At 41.6% G+C, this 23,921-nt stretch overlaps 1 protein-coding gene across 3 annotated transcripts in view; it reads left to right on the forward strand.

The window, feature by feature from the left end:
- Positions 1-23,921, forward strand: part of LOC115154326 (disks large-associated protein 1-like) — a 297,949-nt gene that overhangs the window by 164,147 nt on the left and 109,881 nt on the right. For all 3 annotated transcript variants that reach the window (XM_029700440.1, XM_029700451.1, XM_029700458.1), the window contains exons 3-4: positions 4,624-5,696; positions 12,164-12,381. In XM_029700440.1, coding sequence (XP_029556300.1) covers positions 4,677-5,696; positions 12,164-12,381 — 1,238 coding nt within the window. In that variant the 5' untranslated portion in view covers positions 4,624-4,676. The remainder of the gene's footprint in view (positions 1-4,623; positions 5,697-12,163; positions 12,382-23,921) is intronic.

A 23,921-nucleotide genomic window follows, 5' to 3' on the forward strand; every position in this document is an offset into this window, starting at 1 on the left:
CCTCTAAACCAGGCGGTTTCTGGTATAGACTCCAGCCACCCTAGTCAAGACTCCTGCCACCCTAGTCATAGACTGTTCTCTCTGTTACTACACGGCAAGCGGTACCGGAGTGCCAAGTCTAGGTCCAAGAGGATTCTAAACAGCTTCTACCCCCAAGCCATAAGGCTCCTGAACAGCTAATCAAATGGCTACCCAGACTATCTGCATTAACCCCCCCCCCCCCTCCCACATACACACACACTGCTGCTACTCTCTGTTATTATCTGTGCATAGCCACTTTAATAACTCTACCTACATGTACATAATTACCTCAATTACCTCAACACCGATGCCCCTGCACATTGGTACATTGATTCTGTACCGGTACCCCCTGTATATAGCCCCACTATTGATATTTACTGCTGCTCTTTAATTATTTGTTATTCTTACCTCTTACTTTTTTAAAGGATTTTCTTAAAACTGCATTGTTGGTTAATTGCTTGTAAGTAAGCATTTCACTGTTGTATTCGGTGCATGTGACAAATACTATTTGATTTGATTTGAGTATAATACTCAGTATTAACAACAGTACATTCAGCAGGTAACTACACAACTTTCCAACACTGAAAGGTTCACATACACATCCATCACTGGGGCCAAGCTCCCTGCCATCCAGGACCTCTATACCAGGCAATGTTAGAGGAAGGCCCTAAAAATTGTCAAAGACAACCACCCAAATCATAGACTGTTCTCTCTGCTATCGCACGGCAAGCGGTACAGATGCATCAAGTCTGGAACCAACAGGACCCCCAAACCATAAGACTGCTAAATAGTTAACCAAATGGCTAACCAGACTATCCTTTATGGAGTGATTTCAGCGCCAACAGACATTGTATTTACATTTTTGGTTTGTATTAGGATATTGAATTTGTTTTAATATTAATGATTTTGTAAGAAACAAATTCAGTCATTGAATCCATAAATTGAACTTCTCATTCTGAATGTATTATTTTTTCCAAAAACGTATCCTGTTGCCTAGTCACTTTACCTCTACCTGTATGTACATATCTACCTCAATTACTTCGTACACTTGCACATCGACTCGGTACTGTTACCCCGTCTATATAGCTAAGTTATTGTTATTCATGTTGTACTTATTCCTTGTTATTATTGTTCTATATTTTTCTATTTTTCTCACTGCATTGTTGGGAAGGTAAACATTTCACTGTTAGTCTACACCTGTTGTTTACAAAGCACGTGCCAAATAGAATATGATTTGATTTGATTTGACACACACACACACACACACGCCAGAAACTTGTCCTGCTATAGTGGTCTTGCCATTGGAGACAAGCTAGTGGCAGCAGAATGTGGTTCAGGATGGAGCTCCACCACTCCAGTCAGATGACAGGCGGGAAGGGAAGGCAACATGACTCAAATTCAGATCCACAGTATCCTGAAACTGGCTGGCTACAGCCGCGAGACCCTCTCTCGCGCTTATTTAGGTCACATTCTGTGCACCAAAGGCGAAAAAAGGAGTCTCTGTCAATCGACTGCAATGAACACCTTCAGTTGGCCACGGTCCCGTGTATAAAGTGCTCTCTGAGCTGTGGCGGCTGCTGTGTGCGTGCGCACGTGTGTGTTCTCATTTACGTTTGTGTGTTCAATCCCTTGCAAATACAGGGGTGGTGTTTGGGATTGGGTTGAGATATTCATATTGTGTTTTCAATACAATGTAGAATATGGGGATGTAGGCCTTTGTGACTCCCAGCTATATTTGATCCCTCTTCCTTATGCAGAAATGGAAATGTAATCCGAATTTTCACAAACAGTTCAGTCCATCTTCAATTACTATAGCCTCCACACATTCCTCATGCAAAACAATATACACCCTGTCTTCGTCCCAAAGGGCATTCTATTCCCTACATAGTGCAAAGGGCCCCATTTGGGCCCTCGTCAAAAGTAGTCCACTATGTAGGGCTTAGGGTGCCATTTGGGACTCAACCTGTGCATAATGTACGTACGTACTGTACACAGACACTATTAAACCTATTTGATATAATTCCATTCCTCAGTTCTCTGTGTTTCAGGTTTATCTGGAGTCGTTTCATTTGTTTTGTCCAGTACTCTTTTCCTTCCTCCTTTTCCGTCCTCCTTTTCCTTCCTCCTTTTACTTGCTTTTATTTACTACAGTGGCCTTTGGTTGTGTGTTATAAGTTGCTGTAATGAATTCCATTTGCTGGCTAAGCCTCAGTGTTCTGTGTAGCTCTGTTAGAGCTCTGCTTTGGGTGCTTGGACCCTTGTTGTCTCGTTATCCTCACCTCCCAGTCTTTTGGACTAGGTGACAGGTTTTGCTGAATATTTGGAGCTGTGAATGTGTTTGTGTGTCTTAGTCTAAAGTACACAACGGTTCACCTGACACAAGACTTAATCCAAACATTAAACTGTTGATTCTATGTGCATTTTACATTTACTGTACTTTTCACTGCATTTGTTAATAATTGATAGGTTTTGACAAACAAAGTAAAAACAAACGGACAACTAAGAAAAGCTCAAACCAAGTTGATTCACCCAAAGGGTCAAACAGCTGAAAGAACAAAGACATGTTTACACAAATACTGGTATTTAAACCTTCCTCCTATGCCTAGTCTCCTCCTTACACAGCTGGACAGCCAATACATCTCTGTTGCTAGACAGGATTTTAGTGATTCCTGTTCTTTCTCACTTCATCTGACCTGACCTCATTCCTCCCCAACTCATGGCTGTCCTGTTGACATGAACCAGACTGTGGCCCTTCTCCTTTCCATATGATACCTGATATCTAACAATAACATGTTCTGAACAACAATAACATGTTCTGAACAACAAAAACATTCTGCATTCCCCTCTCTCCCTCAGTGACATGAATAAGTTTAGAAGTTCTGACTTCAAGTTTAGAAGTCTGAACCCATCATTCCTGGAAAATGTGGGGCAGATGCAACACAAGACAAAAACATGACAAGGGTTTGAGTGAGAGGACTAACTGGTATCTCCAAGCGGTCAAACACCTCTCCAATGTCTGCACAGTTCCTAAGTCATTTTAGTCTTCAACTGTAAGGGGCTTTTTTTGAGCTCACCAAGCTGTGCCATTGAGTAACTATAGCAGGCCCACTTGTAGTTGTTTCGTTTGGAACACAGCCCTGCATCCTCGCCATCGTACAATTTCTGATGTTGTTTACGCAATAGACGGTCCATTATACATCACAATCTGGGTCAGGTGGGCATCATTTGAAAGCTTGTTCTATTGCCAACATGACTAACTACGTTATAAAATACAATATTGCAGTGTTAGGCTTTTACAATGCAATTCAGGGAAACAGATAATAATTTTGCCAGTCATGAAAGAAAGCAGTCATGAGTGCATTCGGGTGCCTGTGCACCTGCTAATTTTCTTCACAGTAGACAAACATATGCTCATTCTGTTCAGATCAACACAGGCATGTCATATTGTAACTGTACATCAAACATAGTTATCATAAATGTTGACACTGTATATGACATTAAGTTTTACGATATGGAAATGTGAAGTGCAAGTGTTTGGTTTGCTTGTATGACATCAAAGCGGTCCTTTTAATTTACATTTCCCTCACTCAGGCAAAGAATTATCAAATGTTGCCCAATTAGCACAACACCTGTCAATCAAAAGCCATAAAGTGCTGTGAAGAGCAGAGGCAGAGCTCCGACGTCATATACAGCATGTTACTGTACAACCACTGCATTCCAATTTAGGAGTTTATCAGTGCTCAAATCTGCCATTTTCCAACCCGTATACGGGTTTGAGTGTAAAGGGCCATTGGCCCTGTTAGATGCCATTTTTTTCATGTCACCATGTGAGGCAAGGCTTTTATTGGTTGTTGGCTGCAGTGGCCCAGGAGCTGTCAGCTTGTTTTAGAGGGAGCGGAGAGGTAGAGCCACCAGACTCTTGTCTACAGCCACCTCACACCTTAGATCAGCTCAAATGACTGGCAGTACTAGGATCAGGGCTCTTATTCATAAAGTGTCTCAGAATAGCAGTGCTGCTCTGAGACAAGTTTTCCCTTTTAGGTGATAATGAATTAGATTATATGGATAGGGAGGACCTGATCCTAGATCAGCACTTCTACTCTGAGAAATTTTGTGAGGGATATATCTATCTGTGATTAGGTGACTATTCCTGACTATTTATTGGAGCTTGCTCCCTCTCTTTCTTCTTAGCGGAAATAAACCCTTAAACAGTATTCAATTCTTTCAAACTCAACCCCCGGTTTCCCCCATCTCTTTTTCTCCCATGTAATCAAATTCACTAGAGCAACCATAAATGTCGGAAGACAAGCTTGTGGAGCGATTTGAAAGTCTTGAAATGCATGCCAAATAAACTGACTGCTATATTTAGATAACCTTGAAGGACAGAAGAAAAAGATGAATAGGCCTACCTGTGTCAACATCACTGTCTGTTCTCGTCTGCTTAGGGGTGCCAAAAGTCATTATAATCAGCTTTAGACAATGCCTATGCGTGCATAAGTAATTATCTCCCTCTCTCTTCTCTCCCTCTCTCTCTATGTCTCTCTGTTTGTCTATCTTTGTTTTGTCTCTCTGTCTGTCTGTTCTGGGTTTGTGTGTCCACAGAGCTTATTTAGCGTCAGTAGCAGTTAGATGCGTCTGTCCCCTCGTCCGTGACGATGACGATGAAAGGCTTGTCGAGTAGCCGAAGACACCATCACATGGTGACTTGTGACCCCTCCTATGACTCCATGACCCTGGGGCGCCAAGCCCGGCCCTACCCGCTGAACCCGGGCAATGCCCACCCGGCGGACCACCCTTACTATGCCCAGCGAAGCTCCTTCCAGTCTGAGTGCGGGCCCTACCCTGACCCTGCTAGCAGCACCTTCCCCCGAAGACACTACAGCTCCCACCATGAATTGAAGGATGAGTGTGCTGTGGTGCCTTACACCGGAGGCCAGGGGGGAAGCTTTAACAACAACCGCATCCCCCCCAACCTTCTGGAGCAGGCGCCGGTGCGCCACGACGGCTACCACACACTACAATACAAGTGCACAGAGGTGGCGCACCAGCGCAGCGACAGTCCTGGGAGGATCCGGCATCTTGTCCACTCGGTCCAGAAGCTCTTCACCAAGTCTCACTCCCTGGAAGGCCCATCCGGGGATAGGATGAACGGGGGCAAGGCCAGCTCTGACAACCCGCCCTCCCACTCTGGCACCCTGAAGCATAGCAGCAAGCGCAACAAGAGCAAAGACCGCAGCAGGTCGGAGCCCAAGATGCGCTCGGCCACCTCAGGCTACTGGAGCTCGGACGACACCCTGGACCGCGAGGTGTGCCTGTACCACCACCACAGCCCCATCCCGGGAGGCTTGCCCTCGGGGGTGATGACCATGGGCCGCCACCCAGGCAAGTCCCAGTCGCAGTACTTCATGGAGCAGTACAACACCATCAGCGCCCACTCGCTGAAGACGTCACGAAGCAACAACGACGTCAAGTGTTCTACATGCGCCGGGTTGCCGGGACTGGGCACGGGGATGGACGGGACTGGCCAACTGCTGAAGAAGAGCTTGTGGTCGTCAACACTGACGGTCAGTAGGGCCAGGGAAGTCTACCAGAAAGCATCGGTCAACCTGGACAAAGCCCCGGTCAAGGCCGATACCTGCCAACAGGGTGGGCGCCAGATCTGTCAATTCCTCCAGGTATGACAACAACCCTTCTTCACCTCCAAACCTCCATCTTCACACCTCCATCCATGTCCTACCAGAGATTCATATGCCTGTGTGGAGACACCTGGCCCACTGCATGTCCACCGTCCCTTGAGACAGAGAGAGAAGGGTAGAGGAGGGGCAGACGTACTCTCTTTCTATCTCTATCCATGTCCACGCAGACTCATATGGGGAGGCCCCTCAATATCCACTGTCCCTTAAGGCAGAGAGAGTGGAGGAGACAAGGAGCAGACTTACTTTCTTTCTCTATCGGCCACTCTTAGGGGACATAAGTGTTGAATGTGACACAAATCAAATCAAAGTTTATTTATTGCATACACTGATTAGCAGATCTTAATAAAGCAGGTGCAGCAAAATGCTTTTGTTCCTAGCTCCAGTAGTACAGTAAATGTCTAACAGTACAATACTAATACTCAAATAATCTCAATAATTTTTTTAAATAAAAAGAGATTCGTTTTTTACAATCTTTTACACACTAAAAGTGGTACTAAAAGTGGCACACTCAGTGAAACCATTAACTCATGTACCTAATCTTCAGACCAAGTCTGCAAAACTGCAAGCACATTATCTGCTTTACTCTCAGTTTGCAATTGTAAAACACACTTTTTGCAAAACACTAAACACAGTTCTCTAAATTAGACACATCACTCAAAACTAACAGGTCTTGTGTTTCATTTGGAAAGCACTGCCATTCCAAATGCCACACGCATTTACCAAGTACTTACACCCAGTGCTAACGTGGTGAAAACTAATTTCTTCACTTAGAAATCAGAGCTTGAGCACTGTAAATAGGCTTCAGGTTGGCTTTACTGGTTTGGACAACAATGGAGGCCAATTTTGGAGAGCGAGGAAGAGGAATGAGAGTAAGAGGGGGACGAGGAGTAGGAGGAGGAAGAGGAAGAGGACAGAGACAAGTAGGACGAGTAGGACAAGGACAAGCCTATTTGTTTATCTTCTACTGTATTTGTTTTGTCTGTTACTGTTCATCCCGAAATCTGGATGAAAAAAAAAAATTGGAGAAAGAAACACATTTTATTTTTCCCCCCTTGCATTTTTGTTTATAGTGTAAATGTATACTGAATATGCATGCATACTGTATATATTTGTGCACATACATGTACGTGTGAGTGCTATGACAAACTGCCGTGGACTCCACTGCACACTGAACATGCAAAAGACACAAGATAGTAGTGTTTTACATTTGTCACATCCGTGTGTAGTCGGTGTGTATAAGAGCTAATCATTTGATGGCTTGTGTGTAGAGTTTTGATGCAAAAACACCATTTTGAGAAGAGTTAATATAGTTTTGAATGAAGTGTTTGGTTTTTCAAAAGATGTGTGACGTTTTGCATGTTGTGTGTGTTTTGGGGTTTTGTGTGTAGAGTCTAGAGAAAAGGAGCCATAGTTTCAGAAATCATGTGTAAGCAATTATCAAAAACTGTAAGGCATATCAAAACGAGCAATGTCAGAGTCCAGGATATACAGTGCATTCGGAAAGTACTAAGACCCCATTACTTTTTCCACATTTTGTTACGTTGCAGCCTTATTCTAAATTGGATTAAAGAAAAAAATCCTTGTCAATCTACACACAATACCCCATAATGACAAAGCGAAAATTATTCAAAATCAAAACGGTAATACTTTATTTACATAAGTATTCATACTCTTTGCTATGAGACTCGAAATTGAGCTCAGGTTACATTGATCATCCTTGAGATGTTTCTACAACTTGATTGGACTCGACCTGTGGTAAATTCAATTGATTGGACATGATTTGGAAAGGCACACACCTGTCAATATAAGGTCCCACAGTTGACAGTGTATGTCAGAGAAAAAACGAAGCCATGAGGTCGAAGGAATTGTCCATAGAGCTCCGAGACAGGATTGTGTCGAGGCACAGATCTGAGGAAGGGTACCAAAACATTTCTGCAGCATTGAAGGTGCCCAAGAACAGTGGCCTCCATCAATCTTAAATGGAAGAAGCTTGGAACCATCAAGACTCTTCCATGGCTAGCCGCCTGGCAAAACTGAGAAATCGTGGGAGAAGGCCCTTGGTCAGGAATGTGACCAAGAACTCAATGGTCACTCTGTCAGAGCTCAGGAGTTCCTCTGTGGAGTTTGGTGAACCTTCCCAAAGGACAACCATCTCTACAGCACTCCTCCAATCAGGCCATTATGGTAGACTGACCAGACAGAAGCCACTGCTCAGTAAAAGGCACATGACAGCCCACTTGGAGTTTGCCAAAAGGCACCTAAAGATTCTCAGACCATGAGAAACAAGATTCTCTTGTATGATGGAACCAAGATTGAACTCTTTGGCCTGAATGCCAAGTGTCACGCCTGGAGGAAACCTGGCACCACCCCTACGGTGAAGCATGGTGGTGACAGCATCATGTAGTGGGGATGTTTTTCAGCGGCAGGGACTGGGAGACTAGTCAGGATCGAGGGAAAGATGAACAGAGCAAAGTACAGAGAGATCCTTGATGAAAACCTGCTCCAGAGAGCTCAGGACCTCAGACTAGGGTGAAGGTTCACCTTCCAACAGCGACCCTAAGCGCACAGCCAAGACAATGCAGGAGTGGCTTCGGGACAAGTCTCTGAATGTCCTTGAGTGGCCCAGCCAGAGCCCGGTCATGAACCCTATCGAACATCTCTGGAGAGACGTGAAAATAGCTGTGCAGCGATGTTCCCCATCCAACCTGACAGAATTTGAGAGGATCTGCAGATCCCCAAATACAGGTGTGCCAAGCTTGTAGCGTCCTACCCATGAAGACTCGAGGCTGTAGTCACTGACAAAGGTCCTTCAACAAAATACTGATTAAAGGGTCTGAATACTTATGCAAATGTGATATTTCTGTTTTTTTATATACATTTGCAAACATTTCTAAAATCCTGTGTTTGCTTTGTCATTATGGGGTATTGTGTGTAGATTGATGAGGGAAACAAAGTATTTCATACATTTTAGAATAAGGCAGTAACGTAAATGTGGAAAAAGTCAAGGGCTCTGAATACTTTCCGAATGCACTAAATATTTGGTGTGTATAGACAGTATGGTCATTATATAAATAGGAAAAAGGTATGTACAGCAGTAGTTGTATAGGATGATCTGTGACAAGAATACAGTAGGTACATATAAAGTGAGTAAATCAATTAGATACATTTTTCACAGATCAAATTACATTTCAACAGAATAATGTTGCAGGAATGCTAATCTTATCTGTTCCTAACTACAGAAACTATTTCAGAACAATAAACATTGTTAATTTTATTACATTTGTGTTGAATTGAGACGTCCTCATTTGTGTCAAACGTGAGACGTCCTCATTTGTGTCAAACGTGAGACGTCATCTTCCTCACCTGTTAACATCGTTCATCCTATTCCATATCGTCCCTGGTTGTGGACCCCATTCCATTTGTCTCAGGTCCTTTACATTGTTACATGTCTGTGTGTTTGTAATGTCTTGCGACAGCTGATTTGGTTCTGGCTCCCGAGCAGCGCAGCGGTCTAAGGCACTTCATCGCAGTACCAGAGGCGTCACTACAGACCCTGATTCAATCTTGGGCTGTATCACAACCGGTCGTGGTCGGGAATCCCATAAGGCGGCGCACAATTGGCCCAGCGTCGTCCGGGTTAGGGGAGGGTTTGGCCGGGATTGGCCGTCATTGTTCTTTCTTAACTGACTTGCCTAGATAAATAAAGGTTAAACAAAAAAATGTAATTAGTGTGTTTGTGCTTGTATATTTCCATGTATAATGATTACTTGTGGAATCATTACTTATGTATACCTACTAGATTAGCATTTAAGCTGATCTTTTACAGTTACTGCATGCAGTATATTTACTTGGAAATCAGCATTAGCCCATGCATACAAAGTACCTGTAGCCTCTCTTACACAGTAGCTGCCATATTCACATAATGGTGTGTCTTAAATTTCACCTTATTCTCTATATAGTGCACTATTCTTGACCTGATACCTATGGGAATCAGGTGCTATTTGGAACACGAGCATAGTGTGAAAGAGCTGGAGCGTTAGAAGGGCTGCTGACGTGAGATGAGAGACGGAAAAACACAACTATTGAAAAGGAGAAAAGCCACATATCCCTGAACCTGGTGGCTCCACTGTGCTCTCTCTGTTTGTTTGGGAGAAGATGAAAGAGGAAGTGATTCAACACGGTTACATCCCCTCATCTGACTTGGTGAGCTGCAAACAGAAGCCCGGGGGGAGAGAAAGAAAGAGAGGGACTGAGAGATAGCGGGAGAAGGGGGACAGAGAGAGAGCAAGTTAGAAAGAATGTAAATGTAAACATATGGTAATGTAAACATACTGTATGTTTCCCATGCCAATAAAGGCCATTCAATTGAAAATGTAATGAAAGGGAGGGAGAGAGAGAGACGGACTGAGAGGGAAAGAGAGTGAAAGTGAGAGAGAGACTGGGGGAGAGAGAAAGTAAGAGGGACTAAGAGAGAGATGTTTGCAGCCATGTAGAAACATTCCTCCTGTTCCAACCTGAAAAGAACTGCGTTCCTCTTTCTTCTTCAGAGAACAAAAAATGGGGCACTATCAAAGAGGAGGACATGACACTTTTAGCCGGCGAAAAAGAAGCCAAACTTCTTTCAATTTGGAGGAACTTCTTTCAATTTGTTTTCTGCCCCTTGCCATTCACACACACACTTCCTGTTGTTCTCGTTCACACAAACACACACACGCATGCACGCACCAACCTGGACTCATAGTAACATAGTAAATGTAAATCCGGGGCACTCAATTATTAGGATTTGTTACGTTTCGTATGGTATATATTAATTTGTGGGCGTCCATCATCATTCTTGTATGATACGTTACAAATTACAATTTATATGATATGTTACAAATTGGCAAAATGTATTTTTTTATTTAACTAGGGAAGTCAGTGAAGAACAAATTCTTATTTACAATCACAGCCAACACTGGCCGTCGCTGGGCCAATTGTGCGCTGCCCTATGGGCCGGATGTGATGCAGCCTGGATTCAAACCAGGGACTGAAGAGATGCATCCTGCCCTGAGATGCAGTGCCTAAGACCCCTGCGCCACTTGGGAGCCCAAGTGTGATATGTTAAGAATTCCAATTTGTTGTGGCTAATGTTAGGTAGGTGGCTAATGCTAACATTAGCTAGGCTAGGTATAGGGGTTTAGGTTATGGTTAAGGTTAGGAGTTAGGTTAATGTTAGGGTTTAGGGGAAGGGTTAGCTAACATGCTAAGTAATTGCAAAGTAGCTGATTAGCTGAAGTTATCCGTGAAGAGATTTGAATACGCAACCTTTGGGTTGCTAGACATTTGCATTACACGGTGGCCCATCAACCCCTACCAACCACTCTACTTTCTTTTTTTGCCTTCAGTAATCTTCTGTCGTATGTAACAATAGGAAGCGTTTACATATCATACTAATTTGAGTGTGCCGGATTTACGTTTACTATGTTACATCTAGTCTATGAGACCAGGCTGCGCACACACACACACACACAAACGCACAAACACACTGACTCTCAGCCAGCCAAACACCTCCCAATGTGTCTCGGCTTTATTTGTCAGGGTGTTATTTTAGTTTCTGTTTTAGTTTCTGTTACAGATGATGAGAGACATTGGTGTAACACTAGCGTCATTCAAGTCCTCAACAGACCCTAGATGTTCTCTGTCTTCGCAGTTTTTGCTTGTGTGCCCCTGACGTCAAGGACGAGTTGTCTCCCTAGCTACCGGCCTGTTGAATGATTCTCCTACCGTTGATTATTCAGGCTCTTTGTCGCCATCGCAAATGACACCCTATTCCATGGTGACTACTTTTGATGAGCGCATTATAGGCCTTGGTCAAAAGTAGTGCACTATAGAGCGAATATGGTACAATTTGGGATGCATTTTTCTCTCTGTATGTCTCCTCTCTCCCTTTCACCTCCGTGTTAGAGCCCCTAAAAGCCACTCATATTGGAGACCAGCGCAGTGCTGGGGCGGAACAAAACCTCCTTTGTTTTTCTCTCTCTCTTTCTTGTGGCAGCGGAGAGAGGGAGATGGCTTCTTTGCTTGCCTCTTTTTTTTTACACGTTCATTAGTGTGTGAAAGCGCAACACAACCACTGCACAGACAGACAGGGTTGGGAGAATTCAAAAGTTTTAGACCGAACAATTCACTCCTCAGTTTGATATGCGTCACTGGGAGGGAGCAGCACAACGGATGGCCTCTAGTCTCTACACCCTGATGGTATGGTTCTAATACACCATATTCAGGTGAACATTAGCACTTAGTGGTGTGACTTTAGCAGTTTGGTGTATATAGAGCCTTGTTTGGATGGTGACCTGAGGCTGGGCAAGCGGTCAGCCAGGGGTTAGGGAGCGGTCATAGTGTCTAGTCGTGTGTTTCATCGCTCTGACATAAGTTACTGCCCTGTCCTCACGGTCTCCACCCCACAGGTACCCCAGGACGAGTGGAGTAGGGGGTTCTTGCCCGTGGGGAAAGACGAGGAGATCCCATGCCGGCGTATGCGCAGTGGTAGCTACATCAAGGCCATGGCGGAGGAAGACAGCGGCGACTCAGACTGCAGCCCCAAGCCCTCGCCCAAGGTGCAGGCGCGCCGGGCAAGCTATCTGAAGGCCACACAGCCATCGCTCACCGAGATGACCACCCTCAAGTGAGTAGATATGTACACTGAAAGACGTTTCTGTAATTTCAACAATAAAACACTGTAGAATGCACAGTAAAATACCTTAAATGTGTATTACAGAATTAATTATGGTGCATTGTGGGGAAATGTTGTGGACGGGGAAAGAGCCTCTGGCTCATTAACATCTTTTAAGGTTTGCCTTGTAAAATGCTCCATTTGTCGCACCCATGAGTGAGAATACTGCACCCCCACAGAATACACTAAACTCAATTTTGCGAATTCTATAAACCTTGACCTGAAAATCTATAGTAATTTACTGGCTATTTGATTTCAGTCATCTACTGTAATTCAGAATACAGTGTCATAATACATTTTCGGCACACTAAACGAACATTACTGGGTGTATATTTGGGCATTGGAATCATTAACATATTTTTAGGTGTGTCTTATAAGAGGCTAAATTTGTTGCACCTGTTAGTGAGAATGCTGTACAACTTTCACTGATATGTGGTAGTGGCTCCCTGAGAATTACATTTACAGTGCCTTCGGAGAGTATTCAGACCCCTTGACCTTTTCCACATTTTGTTACGTTACAGCCTTATTCGAAAATTAACAACTAAAAAAATCCTCAGCAATCGACAAACAATACCCTGTAATGACAAAGCAAAAACTGTTTTCAGAATTTTTGCACATTTCTAAAAGATTAAAAATAGAAATACCTTATTTACATAAGTATTCAGACCCTTTGCTATGAAACTCGAAATTGAGCTGAGGTGCATCCTGTTTCCATTGATCATCCTTGAGATGTTTCTACAACTTGATTGGAGTCCACATGTGGTAAATTGAAGTGATTGGATATGATTTTGAAAGACACACTTGTCTACATAAGATCCCACAGTTGACAGTCTATGTCAGAGCAAAAACCAAGCCATGAGGTCAAAGGAATCATCCATAGAGCTCCGAGACAGGATTGTGTCAAGGCACAGAGGTGGGGAAGGGTAACAAAAAATGTCTACAGCATTGAAAGTCATCAAGAACACAGTGGCCTCCTTCATTCTTAAATGGAAGAAGTTTGGAACCACCAAGACTTTTTCTAGAGCTGGCCGCCTGGCCAAACTGAGCAATCGAGGGAAAAGGGCCTTGGTCAGGGAGGTGACCAAGAACCCAATGGTCAGTCTGACAGAGCTCTAGAATTCCTCTGTGGCCAGATGGAAGCCACTCCTCAGTAAAAGGCACATGACAGCTCGCTTGTCATTTGCAAAAATTCTCAGACCATGAGAAACAAGATTCTCTGGTCTGATGAAACCAAGATTGAACTCTTTGATCTGAATGCCAAGAGTCACTTCTAGAGGACCCTGGCACCATCGCTACGGTGAAGCATGGTGGAAGCAGCATCATGCCGTGAGGATGTTTTTCAGGGGCAGGGACTGGGGGTACTGTGGGGTACTGTGTGTAGATTGATGCGCGGATAAACAACAATTTAATCAATTTTAGAATAAGGCTGTAACCTAACAAAATGTGGAAAAAGTCAAAGGGTCTGAATACTTTCCGAAGGCACTCTCACATAGGTGACAGATCAGAGTGGCAGCAAGTCTCAAACCTTTAATGGTTGAGTGGCTAGCCATATCCTTTTTATTTTATTTATTTCACCTTTATTTAACCAGGTAGGCCAGCGGAGAACAAGTTTTCATTTACAACTGCGACCTGGCCAAGATAAAGCAAAGCGGTGTGACAAAAACAACAACACATGGGATAAACAAAAATACAGTCAATAACACAATAGAAAAATCTGTATACTATAGTGTGTGCAAATGAAGTAAGAAGGTAAGGCAATAAATAGGCCAATAGTGGCGAAGTAATTACAATTTAGAAATTTACACTGCAGTGATATATGTGCAGATGAGGATGTGCAAGTGGAAATACTGGTGTGCAAAAGAGCAGAAAAACAAAAATAAATACGGTGATGAGGTAGGTAGTTGGTTGGATTGTCTATTTACTGATGGGCTATTTACAGATGGGCTATTTACAGATGGGCTGTTTACAGATGGGCCGTGTACAGCTGCAGCGATCGGTAAGGTGCTCTGACAGCTGACGCTTAAAGTTAGTGAGGGAGATATGTCTCCAACTTCAGTGATTTTTGCAATTTGTTTCAGTCATTGGCAGCAGAGAACTGGAAGGAAAGGCGGCCAAAGGAGGTGTTGGCTTTGGGGATGACCAGTGAATTAAACCTGCTGGAGAGCGTGCTACGGGTGGGTGTTGCTATGGTGACCAGTGCGCAGAGATAAGGTGGAGCTTTACCTACCAAAGACTTTAAATGACCTGGAGCCAGTGGATTTGGCGATGAATATGTAGCGATGACCAGCCAACGAGAGCATACAGGTCGCAGTGGTGGGTAGTATATGGGGCTTTGGTGACAAAACGGATGGCACTGTGATAGACTACATCCAATTTGCTGAGTAGAGTGTTGGAGGCTATTTCGTAAATGACATCGCCGAAGTGAAGGATCGGTAGGATAGTCGGTTTTACGAGGGTATGTTTGGCAGTATGAGTGAAAGAGGCTTTGTTGCAAAATTAGAAAAGCTGTAGTCACTGTTAGTTTAGAAGCCTTTGTTAAGACCTAAAGCGCAACTGATATAAAACACCACATTTCAGTTGGTATGCTGTAATACATAATTACATATTCATTATTAGCAATTGATGAATATTTCAATACAATTTAACAATTGCATTGCTGTTTTGTGTATTTAATGCAGCACACTGTAAATGATGGTGTATTGTAGTGATGGGGAAACTAAGCTTCCTGAAGCATTGAGGCTCTCCAGACAATTGTATCAAAATAAATAATTTAATTACTCAAGGTTTTGATCAACACATTGCACACTAGTGGCACCTGCTGGAATTTAGAGCAGACCTTATTATAGATGACGTTCCACACGCTGTAGCGCGTGTACAGAGTAGCCTTTTTGTGTTCTATCAAAACCAATATTAAATCAATCAGGTGGTTGTTCGACGAAACAAAACATCTATATCCATTTGATCTGTTTTGTTGTGTAATTATGGTCAGTTTGGAAGCTTTTATTTAGGCCTCTAGAAGTGCAGTCATATAAAACACCAAGTATTCATTGATATGCTGTAATATACAGTACAAATGCCTAGCAGCCAACCTGCTTGCTCCAATCCCATGTAATTACAGTAAAATATTGTTAAAATAACTTTCTTATAGTCACTTCTACAATATTGTACTGTTTTATTGCTTCGACATAGAAATTGACAGGACGCTTTCATCAAGTTACTATGAGTTTCTCAGTAATGCATTGGCACTATCCAGAGATTGTCAGACATATCATAAGATATCTTGCTGTAAGTACAATAATTTTTGAAGACCAGTTTGTCCTTAACTACAACAACATTTTCAGTAATGGTTAGGAAAAACTTTTTACTTGCTATGACAGTGATTTGTGTTTTTTTTATAAACCTTGGTTTATAAACTGTAAGTTGCCAACTACAAGAGGGCCCACTAGATAACCAATGTAAATATGAAAATGAAAACTTGCAAAGAACACTGGGTAATATGTTACTGGGTAATTACAATAATATGCTGTAATTGTAATTTATACTGTAAATTCGATTACAGTAAAATATTTGCTACTATGGAATTAATTAAAGTAACTTACTGGCCAAATACTGCCAGTAAATTACTGTAAATTTGACAGCAAACGTTTTATAGTGTACTATTGGAAATAACGTGTGTGTACGCGTGTGTACGTGCACATTTGTTTGCGTGTGAACATGCGTATGCGTGTTTACAGTCCATGCAAATGCATTCATGGCTGTGTATCTGTAAGTTTACATTATTTCCAATGACACAGCATATTTGTGTTTTGTGTGTGTGTGTGTGTGTGTGTGTTTTGTGTGTGTGTGTGTGTGTGTGTGTGTGTGTGTGTGTGTGTGTGTGTGTGTGTGTGTGTGTGTGTGTGTGTGTGTGTGTGTGTGTGTGGTAGGAAAGATGATGGGTGGATACTTTAGGGTTGGAGCAGGTGATTCAAAGCGGTTGCCTCATACAGCATAGTGACTATGTCCTAAGTGGCACATTCCCTAGTGCAGTACTTTTGACCTGAGCCCTATAGGCACTAAATATGGAATAGGGTGTCATTTGGGACACAACCAGTATATGGAATATGTTTGTTAGTATCCATGACCTGAGCTGACCTGAGCTCTGAATCCATGGTTCATGTTTATGCTCAGTATGCATATTAACGTGTATGGTTGGATTCTCCTTCTTCGTGGAAAGCAACATGATTGAAATGACAGATTTACAGATTCAGATCCTCCTATGTCTGATAGTCTGCCAGGCAGGGACCGACTGGGACCAGAAATCAGCCTTTCTTCCCATCAAGACCCCCACACTGGCCCATTTTTTTCTGTGAAGCCCCCCATTATTTGCCAAATAATGATAATTATGTGCAACCCCCCCCCCCCTATTTAGACAGGCCCACTGGGCTAAAGATGGACCAACCCATGGCCAGTTTGTTTCTGCTGTCAGGTGATGTGTATTACAAGTAAATTAATTAACCTTCCCTACAAGAGATGTGTTAACTTCCGAGGTTTAAAAGTTGACTTTCATAATTTTCACAAAGTTGTCCTGTGTTGAGTCTGTTGAGACTTTCATTCCTGGCGCAACAGCAAATTGCTTCAGCGGTGAAAAAAGTATCCAACTATCATAATTGAGTAAAATGAAAGATACCTTAATAGAAAATGACAAAATAAAAGTTAAAGTCACGCAGTCTACTTGAGTATTAGTATTTGATTTAAAATATACTTAGTATAAAAAGTAAATGTAATTGCTAAAATATACTTAAGTATCATAGTAAAAGTAAAAGTATAAATCTTTTCAAATTCTTTATAATAAACCTCTACGGGATCAGTGTCCTTAAACCGGGATAGTTGTTGCTCAATATGCGATAATGTGACTAGAATGACGTTGTAAACAACAGCCAATTCCAGGAAATAGACATGTCTTATATGGGCAAAAAGCTTAAATTCTTGTTAATCGAACTGCAACTTCAATTTACAGTAGCTATTAAAGCAAAGTAAAGTAAAATCATTCTTCACTGGATCAGTCTGAAACGTTGCACACACAACATCTAAATTACACCTAGAATCATATCTCAATGTATGGCCTTTCTCTGCATTTCAAAGATGATGATAAAAATAGAAAACCCATGTTTTTTTGTTTGTATTATCTTTTACCAGATCTAATGTGTTATGTTCTCCTACGTTCATTTCACATTTCCACAAACTTCAAAGTGTTTCCTTTCAAATGGTATCAAGAATATGCATATCCTTGCTTCAGGTACTGAGCTACAAGCAGTTAGATTTGGGTATGTCATTTTAGGCGAAAATTGGTAGCAGATGGCACCATTTTCTTGTTTTTTAAATTTACGGAAAGCCAGGGGCACACTCCAACACTCCAACACAAACGAAGTATGTGAGTTTAGTGATTCCGGCAGATTAGAGGTAGTACGGATGACAAGGGATGTTCGGTTGTTAAGTGCGTGAATTTAACTATTTTCCTGTCCTGTTAAGCATTGAAAATGTAACAAGTACTTTTAGGTGTCACAGAAAAATGTATAGAGTAAAAAGTACATTATTTTCTTAACGAATGTAGTGAAGTAAAATAAGTCAAAAATATAAATATTGAAGTAAATTACAGATACCCAAAAAACTACTTAAGTAGTACGTTGAAGTATTTTTACTTAAGTACTTTACACCACTGTTTCACTGTATGTGTTCATGAAAAATTAAACAGTATGGAGAAACATCTGAAAGGAATCATGTAGCTGCTGCATTTACAAGATAAATACAGAAAAGTTGCTCACACAGATACAGGACCACCCATCCTATTAAGTAGACAAGAAATTGTCAATGAAAGCATTTTACTGCATATCACAATGATGTAATCTTGATTATGTACTTCTTTTTCATGCATTTCATGTCTCGTATCTTTCCCAACACTGCCAACATCTGTTGAGGGCTGTCAGAGTGTGCGCAACTGGTCGAAGGAGGTCAGGTGCAGGAGAGCAGAGATGAGTGAACAGGCACACTTTATTCAGGCAGAGGAAAACAGCCGGACGCAACTGCGTCACAACACTCCGGCCCAAGGAAAAAAGCGATAGTGCCCAAATTACACAAATAGGTACAAATAACAAAACCACGGGTTACAACAATACCCGGCACAAAACCAGCCTGAAGCGTCAGACACGTAACGAATGAACAATACCACACACAGACATGGAGGGAACAGAGGATAATATACACGTAGAGTAATGAGGGGATGTAAACCAGGTGTGCGGGAAAACAAGACAAAACAAATGGAAAATGAAAGGTGGAGCGGCGATGGCTAGAAGACCGGTGACGGCGACCGCCGAAAGCCGCCCGAACAAGGAGAGGGACCGACTTCGGCGGGAGTCGTGACAAGGGCACATAATCTGACATCATAAGGTCCCCTAGTTTGTAGTCTCGGCACAGAAACAACACGTCTGTCAGTGGTGGCTGGTGTCACTAAATCGGAGGACGGGCTCATATTGAATGGAACAGTATCAAACACATCAAACACATGCTTTCCATGTGTTTGGTACCAGTCCATTTCAATCATTACTATGGGAGGTAATGGTGTCTGTCCATTATCTCCCATTTAACAGTCTGATGAGCTCATTACTACTACTACTACAGACGTATACGTGCTTGCGTGTGTGTTTACTTGCTATGAAACACCACAGTGACACACACTTATAGCCCATAGAAGAAAAACAGTGTTTGCTATCTCTCCCACTGAAGTCAGTGAATAATGAAGTCTGTAATAAACAAGTTTCTATGAGGTGAATATCAATGAATCTCTCTCTGGATGCTCAGTCATCATTACGGAGAGAGCTGAGCACTGTGCGATGCCAATTATGTAACGGTGGTGCAGCACAGGGGCAGGTTAATGACTTTAATAGGCCCATATGCACGTAACACACACATGTGCACACACACACCAAATTACTTTAAAGCTAGAATCCTTAATTGAAACAATAACAAAATGACACCCCGCCTCTGTTTCGGTAAAAAGCTGGGGGATAGGCCTGTAGAAATGCTTGAGAAATGTAACCACTTAAATTCATAGACAGAGCTATGGATGCAAAGACTGACCATCCATTATATACAAAATATAGTTTTAATCATGTTTTGAGGATATACAGTATATGTTTACATTTACTTTGTTTACAAACATTGGAGTAAAACAATCTTATATTCTGGGTTCTGATGAGGTATGACAGTTAAACTAAGCTCACAAGGCATTTATATATAAGTCCAAAAATGGATGTAGGAACTATGGATTCTAGCATTAGTAGTCTTGGGGACTTCCATCAACTCCTGATAGGACATCACAATACAAACAGAAAGGTAGCTAGCTATTGCTGTTCTGTGGAGAAAAGAGGGACACAGGGATTAGCTGTAAAGAGGGACACCGGGATTGGCTGTTGTCTCAGTAACACTCCATCCTATTGGGTGATTGTAAAAGCGCCTTTCAGAATATCTAATATAATGTATGCGTTGCAAGCAGACAGCATTGCAGACATTGCATTGCATCACTCAAAGGTTGTGTGCCACGTCATCAGATTGATGTATCACAGAATGTAGTTAGCTGATATTTAAAACATCTATCCAGGCATCTGATATCTGGTATATGTCTGCAATGTAGTCAGCACGGAATGCAATCATAATCTAGTGCACTACTTTTGATCAGAGCCCTACGGATCCTGGTCAAAAGGAGTAAACTAAATAGGGAATATGGTGCCATTTGGGACACAGAATCTTTATTCAGTTGATATGTTTACTTCCAACCAGAACACAATGTCAGTGTCTCCGTTTATTCAAACCCATAAATAAAACCACAGTGTAAATTGTGAAGATTATTATTTTATAGCCAAAGAGAGAAAACAGGTGTTTGGTGAAAAATAATGACATCCATTTTGACCAAAAAAACTCCCACTGTATTATTTGAGTCAAACTAATTTGTTCCTGGTCTAGATTTAAACTTTCTTCATCATTCTATTTTGACAGAAACAGACTAAATTAATGTGTTATAATAACAATATAAACTAATCACAGAGAGAAGGATTTATTTTTTCACATAAAGTGTGGAGATATCCAACCATATGATGCTGTAAAGTCTCAAAGGAACATTTTGCTTGTTTGCAATGTATTCTGTTTAAAAGTGGTTCAAAACATTGGGATGCTGGACACAAGCAGGGATGATGAGTGCAATCTAGATGCGATTGTCGATGTATCAGCAGTGGGCACAGAAAATTACACGTTTGACTGATTCAATCGGAGAGGACTTCACTTTATCCATATGAACGCACTGCTGCCGAAATTAGAGGGATTAAAAGTCCACGCTTCTAACATCCGGGCTGCAGTAGTTGCTGGGAGTGAAACTTGGCTCGATGGGTCAATTGAGGACAATGAGGTTGAGCTACCGGATTATAGCATTCATAGAGTTGACCGAAACCGAAACACTGGCGGTGTGTGTGTTTTTACTAGGAATGATGTGCATTTTAACCCTCATTCAAATCTGAAAACGGATGGTCTTAAGGTTGCATGGGTAGATATACTGATTCCTAAATGTCGTACTATACTTGTTGGTGTGTGCTATCGGCCTCCTAAGCAAAATAATTTATACGATTTACTTGAATCGATTGCTGTTATCATAATGTATTTGCTGTTAAGGAATATATTCAGCTTGACGATTTTAATACAAATGTGCAGGAATCCCCCAGAAAAGTACACTAGTAAATGCCCTGTATAACTTTAATGTGTTATTTGGACTGAAACAACTAATTGTTGACCCAACCCGGGTGTGTATTGACAGTAAATCAACTTTGGATTTGATTATTGTATCAGACCAAGAGAACGTCTTTCAGTCAGGGGTCTTAAATATTGGTTTTAGTGATCATATGGTAACCTATTGTACCTGTAAGAAATCCAAAATTCTACTTGAGCCAGGTAATAACTACATGGAGGTACGGTCTATGAAACAACATCAAAGGAACGTTTTGTAGAAGTACTTTGAAATTTGGATTGGTCTCTAAACTGTGATGATGTTGATCAAGCTTTTTATCTTTTTAAAAATATGTATCTGTCTGCACTCAACTCTCTGGCGCCGAAGAAACAATTTCGAATCAAACAGCGGTTCGGGAAATGGAGCACTTCCGAGATCTTAGACCTCATAAGGAAAAGGGATCGCTGCCTGGCCAAATTCAAAAGGACAAATCTCCAACAAGATTATGATGGTTATATTAACTGTAGAAACCAGGCAAGATACAAAATGGATAAGGCCAAATCCAAACATTACTTAGACGCTGTTCATGACAATTTACATCAGCTTTGTAAACTGTGGAAAATATTAAAGGACATTTGCTCAAAAACTCCCCATAAGGTAAAATCATATAGTATTGGCCTGGCTATTGATGTTTTATGCTATGACCAGCCAAAGGTTGCAAATTATTTTAACAATTTGTTTTACCACTATAACCTCATTTCTGGTTAAGAAGTTACCGACTTGCTCTGGATACTATGGTCAGTCTTTCATTAACAACATTTACCATAGCAAAGGTATCACAAATGATTTGTTTGAGCTGTATATGGTAACAGACGACAGAGTTTCCAATCTACTATGCTTAATGAGCACAAACAAAGCAACTGAGCTGGATAACCTTCCTGCAAGATTCATAAAGGATAGTACTTGTGTCAATGCTGAAATGATACCGCATATTGTAAACCTTTTTATTAGTAGTGGTACATTTCCAAATGATCTCAAAACAGCCAAGGTGGTTCCACTCCACAAGAAGTAAAACAAATGTAGGAAACTAGGCCTGTGTTAATCCTCAGCACCTTATCCAAAGTTGTTGAAAGATTTGTTTTTAATCAACTTGAGGGATACCTTCTTGAGCACAAACTTCTTTATGAACTCCAATCTGGCTTTAGAACAGCTCATTCCACTGATACTTGCCTTATCCACCTTTTTGATCCTGTCAAGCAAAAAAGTTAGAAGGGGAACTATACAGATATGGACATGTTAGACTTGCAGAAAGCTTTTGACACTATGGACCATGATATTCTCCTGATGAAACTAAAATGCATGGGTCTAAATGATGTAGCAGTGAATTGGCTTAGGTCTTATCTGACCAACAGAACACAAGTATGTAATGTTGGTGATGTTCTGTCAGTGGCCAAAGAAATATCCTGTGGAGTACCACAGGGATCAATTTTAAGGCCTCTCTTATTTCTTATATATGTTAATGATATGCCAGATACAGTAAAGTGCAAACTCCTGCTTTATGCTGATGACTCAGCCATACTGGTATCAGAAAAGGATAGAGTTTACATAGAGGAGACTGACAACAAATTGTCGCTGCATTTGGAAAAAACTGAATCGATTTTGTTTGAAACAAAACGTAGATTGCTTAAGGCTGACAAGATAAAGGTAAACTGTGCAGGCAAGGAGACTGAATCTAAAACAAGTGTAACTTACAGTGCATTCGGAAAGTATTCAGACCCTTTCACTTGTTCCACATTTTGTTATGTCACAGCCTTATTCTAAAATTAATTAATTCTACACAAAATACCCCATAATGACAAAGCAAAAACTGTTTTGTAGAATTTTTTGCTGAATATATCACATTTACATAAGTATTCAGACCCTTTACTCAGTACTTTCCTGAAGCACCTTTGGCAGCTATTACAGCCTAGAGTCTTTTGGGTATGATGCTACAAGCTTGCCACACCTGTATTTGGGGAGTTTCTCTCATTCTTCTCTGCAGATCCTATCAGATCCTGTGCTAAAGATAAGGTTGCCTTTAGGTTATGCTTTTTACAGTCATGAAAATTGATAAAGAGCAGCTCTATAAGGTAGAGAGTTTTCAAGGGGAGGCTGCTCTCAAAGTAATGACCATAATAATTTCTTGTTAACCCCTCTCTAGCTAGATGTACCTACTATGCATAGCACCACTCCGCCTGACCACGCCGCCTGACTTTGACAAGCTCTGAGGGAACATGCATCAAGCCACACCGTCATCTCGGTGGTAACGATCTACTCCAGTAACTCACGCAGCTGAACAATTTGTTTGTTTGTTAAACTCTGTCTGTAAACACGCTGGATGATTCAGAATCCATTGAAGAGCTTGAACGATTCATTGACGAGAGATACTTACGAACTCTTAGAAACATGTCGCTAGCTTCGGAGGACTCAAGCATTGTTAAGGACAACCAACCCAATCAACAAAACAAACCAAAATCAGGTTGGACAATTGGTATCAACGATGGAACCAAACCATCCCCTACTAAGAGGGCGCGTGTGGCGAGTGGGGAGAGGTTTACAGATATGGATGTTGACTTGTTAAAATCCATCAATGAAAGGCTTGCCAAACTTGATATCTTGGATATATTACGAGAGGACATCAATGCATTATGTGCTAGTCTAGAATTCAGCCAACGTCAGATTGATGATCTAAGGAAAGAGAACA

Source organism: Salmo trutta, chromosome 2 (genome assembly GCF_901001165.1).
Source record: "Salmo trutta chromosome 2, fSalTru1.1, whole genome shotgun sequence".
Lineage (NCBI taxonomy): Eukaryota > Metazoa > Chordata > Actinopteri > Salmoniformes > Salmonidae > Salmo > Salmo trutta.